General features: G+C 32.1%; 1 protein-coding gene across 1 annotated transcript in view; it reads left to right on the top strand.

Annotated features, from left to right (window-relative positions):
• LOC106461743 (spectrin beta chain, non-erythrocytic 1-like) overlaps positions 1–3,814 on the top strand; it is a 156,572-nt gene that overhangs the window by 110,616 nt on the left and 42,142 nt on the right. The window contains 3 exon segments of the mRNA XM_013921591.2: positions 632–726; positions 2,221–2,311; positions 3,283–3,441. Coding sequence (XP_013777045.2) covers positions 632–726; positions 2,221–2,311; positions 3,283–3,441 — 345 coding nt within the window.

The following is a 3,814-nucleotide window of genomic DNA, read 5'->3' as shown; positions in this document are numbered from 1 at the left end:
TGCCAAATCTTGGTCTCATTCTCTGATCCTCACTTTACCCAACTGAATGTCAAATTTTGATTTCTCTGACCTTAGCTTTACTCCACAGTTTCTGCACCCATCAGACTACCTCACTAGTTATTAAAAATTGGTCCTTTAGATGTAATTTTGGTTCACTGATTATCAAGTGTGAATTTTTCTGATCAGTGATGTTCACTGAACGTGACTGTATAGCTTACTTAATGTACATTATTCTATTTGTATTGTGCCAGTATAAAACTGTTATATTTATGGAAAATGATTGTATGCTTTGGTTTCTAAGGAATTTTTCAAAAGAAGTATACGTGATGATGGTTTGAAAAATATACAGGTTGAACTTTAGTTTAAAGTATTGATGAAAACTATCCAATATTCAGCTTGGGCAGTAATGTGATGTAACCCAGGCCTAACTTAGGTCAAAATTTAGTGAATTAAGTTGCAAGTTCATTTCTGAAGAAGATAACAGTTTGTAAATTGTGACTAATTTTATTTCATTAAGCCTAAAAGGCCAGTAAAGTAGCCTCATAATCTAATGCAAGTTTCTTGGAGATATTATATTTTTTTAGTATTCCACATAACCACTCCTAACACATGTGATCATACATCTTAACAGGTGACAGCACTTCAGATGGCAGGAGAAAAACTCCTTCAACAGAATCACTTTGAGAGTAGAACAATACGAAATAGGCTTAATGAAGTAATGAAGAGGTATGAAAATATAATTTTGTTTAATATCCTTTTCTGGTATTTTTATGCTTTTACATAAGTAATTATAAAAAAAAAAACTTAACTTCTATCAAAAGATTTTTACAGAAAAAGTGTTGTCTTAAGGTGGAATGTGTATTTAAAAAAACATTTCCACATCCACTTTAATTGATCTTTAAATGTTTAATATATTTGCTTGTGTAGCCATGGCGTAAGTTTGGGCAAGTATGTGGTATATGAGGATACTGAAACAAATTTTTTTTCAGTCAAGTAGTATGTTTTTTCTCTTGGAACATTTTATCATTCCTTCCACATGTGCACAAATTTTAAGATGTCATCAACCCTATTCCTAAGTATGTTCACAGATAATTACACTTTATATAAACAGTTTAGTTTGTATGTCATCACTGATGTGAAATATGATGCCATGGGTGACATGTTTAGCATATATATATTTGATTCTGGACAAATTCCCAATCTTTAACTCACACAGAGCCAAAGAACAAGACATTTTCAAGAAGGGAGCCTTCAGTGTTTTCCATATAAATGGAAAAATTTGCACAGCAGAATGCTTAGAGCATCAATGCCCACATATGCATCTTGAAAGCTATGATTAAGAAAGAGAGCCTTCTGATCCAAAATGCCATTGTAACCATTAACAAGATAAGGAGCAAAGGTTTAAAGTTAATGAAGGTTTACAAACCTCCAGCCATCTTGAAATCAATGGATGACAATTAACTGAAGAAAGTGGAATCACAGCAATCCTTTTGACCACACATATGTAAGGTCTCCTAGTGCAGTTCTAGTGGACTTTTGTGCCTCTGGTCTTTTTAAATGTGGCTTTGATGCTGGTGTCCATGTACAGTGCATAATCCTGATCACGGGTTTGAGCACAGTGAAGAATAGAGCAAGTATTTCCAAAACACTGGGAACATTGTTTTTATGAAGTGTGCTTATCCATGAGTAATACATACCTGCATATATACGTAAGTTAAAAGATGAGATTCTCTTCAGAAGCATATTCCTATAAGTATTTTTAAAATGGATATTTGTCTGATGAACAAACTAGAATACAGTGACCGGTCTATTAGGATCCCTCATACACGTAGTAGAACACTCACTTGACTTGCTTATGCAAAATAGACTGATCATGTGATGATGTGATTGTTTGAGCTGCATAAAGACAAAGATGTAGCAATATCATGCTCTGTAAACAACTTAATACTAGGAAACTATCAGATGGCACCAAAAACTTTCCTTAAAATTCAAAGTGGAAAGCATGGCTTTAGTATTGTTGTTTAAAAGTGCAAATTGTGGAGGACATTGAATGATCTAATGATTACAGGTTATATCCTCTACTTCAACCTTAGATATCATCATATATATTAAATATAACAGAAAAGCCAGGAATGCTGTCTTAAAAGAGGCATTGTTTCAACATGAAGAAATCTTGCTTGGCCTCTCACTAAGATCAAGTTTTTCTTTTTTGTTTTTTAGGAGAGCAAAAGTAAAAGAAATTGGCCAAGTAAGAAAACAGAAGTTAGGAGATGCTCTGTTACTTGCTACCTTTAGACGAGATGCTGCAGAGGTATATGATTATCAAAAGAAATCAGTTTATAGTGTTGTGGGCTTTATTGTAATGCTTTCTTTAACCAAAGATTATTGTAATATTTTCATTTTTGGTACATATTCATATCATATGGTAAGAAAATTTTCTAATAGTTGAATTTTCAAAACCTTCATATTTCTATAATAAAAATCAAAAATAGATACACATCATGCTATAACTTCTTATCATGTGCTAAGAAATGATATTTAAGAGCTGAATTCTCAAAACCATCATATTTGTATATTAATAAACCTATAATCATTGTACATCATGTTAAGACTTTTGGTCTCGTTTTTAGGACCATGTTACTTGTTGATTACTGTTAAAAATAGGACTAAAATTAAGCTAATTTTAAAAAAAGTTATAACTTGATGTAAACACATCTTTTGTGACTTATTGTGAAAACCCTTATCATACTGAATCCATATGGTGTCTGGAAACAGAAGTAGTGGGTGTACCAAGTACAACCCAAGTAAGCAAGGAGCTAGAAAATCCAAAGAAGTTGTTAATATTCTAAAAGTATAACTTTTCAAGATTCCAAAGGGTGTGAAAACATAGGTCTTAGTGACACAAATCCGATTTTCATAATATAAATGTAAAAACTCAAATAAGAGGTACCTGATTACCATTGATTATTATCCTTTAAACAAGGGAAATAAAAGTAATGAAAATTTTAACCACTTTCTGTCTCAAAGAAATCCACAAGAAAACATTTTGGCAATTATTATAGTTCTAAGAAAGCTAATGTTGAAATGGTAGGCTTTGGACTTTGTTTTGTCACTTGGTTCTCCAGAAGGTTGTGTCAAGTAAAATATTTTCATAGTCACGAAGTAAAATTGTTCAGGGAATGATCTAATTATTGAAAAGATTAAACAAATTTCTAACTTTTTCCTTAGATTTTGTTTCTAAATAAACAGTTATTTCCTACAATATAATCTGTTGTTGTTCAGGCTGAAGCATGGATTGAAGAAAAGAATAAAAGCCTTGAGGTAGAAGTAGCAAGGGGAGAAGTAAATAGCATAGATGACAAAGTGAAAAACCTAAAGAAACATCAAGCTTTTGAAGCTGAACTGACTGCTCATGACCAAAGCATTGCAGAAATTAAACAGGTTAATTGAGTTGATTCACATTTTTAGTTTGTTAAACATTACTGTAGTGTTGACCAGAATGCTAAATTCCAACTCCATAATTAGAAAACAAAATGCTGGCAAGTTTTTGATGCTAGTTCTCACTGGTCAACATTGCAAGTTATTATTATTACTAATCAATGAGTGTAATAATGTATATGTAATTAGAAAAGATGTTCACATATGTGATCAGAGCATTTTTCATATATACACTATTGCAGCAAATGCTCATACACTATCAGAGCAGATGTTCATATGTACATTATGAGAGCAGATGTATCTATACCTTATCTGAGCAGATGTTCATGTGTACATTATCTGAGCAGATGTTCATGTGTACATTATCTGAGCAGAT

Source organism: Limulus polyphemus, unplaced genomic scaffold (assembly GCF_000517525.1).
Source record: "Limulus polyphemus unplaced genomic scaffold, Limulus_polyphemus-2.1.2 Scaffold1022, whole genome shotgun sequence".
Classification (NCBI taxonomy): Eukaryota; Metazoa; Arthropoda; class Merostomata; order Xiphosura; family Limulidae; genus Limulus; species Limulus polyphemus.
This window is presented reverse-complemented; position numbering and strand designations above follow the sequence as displayed.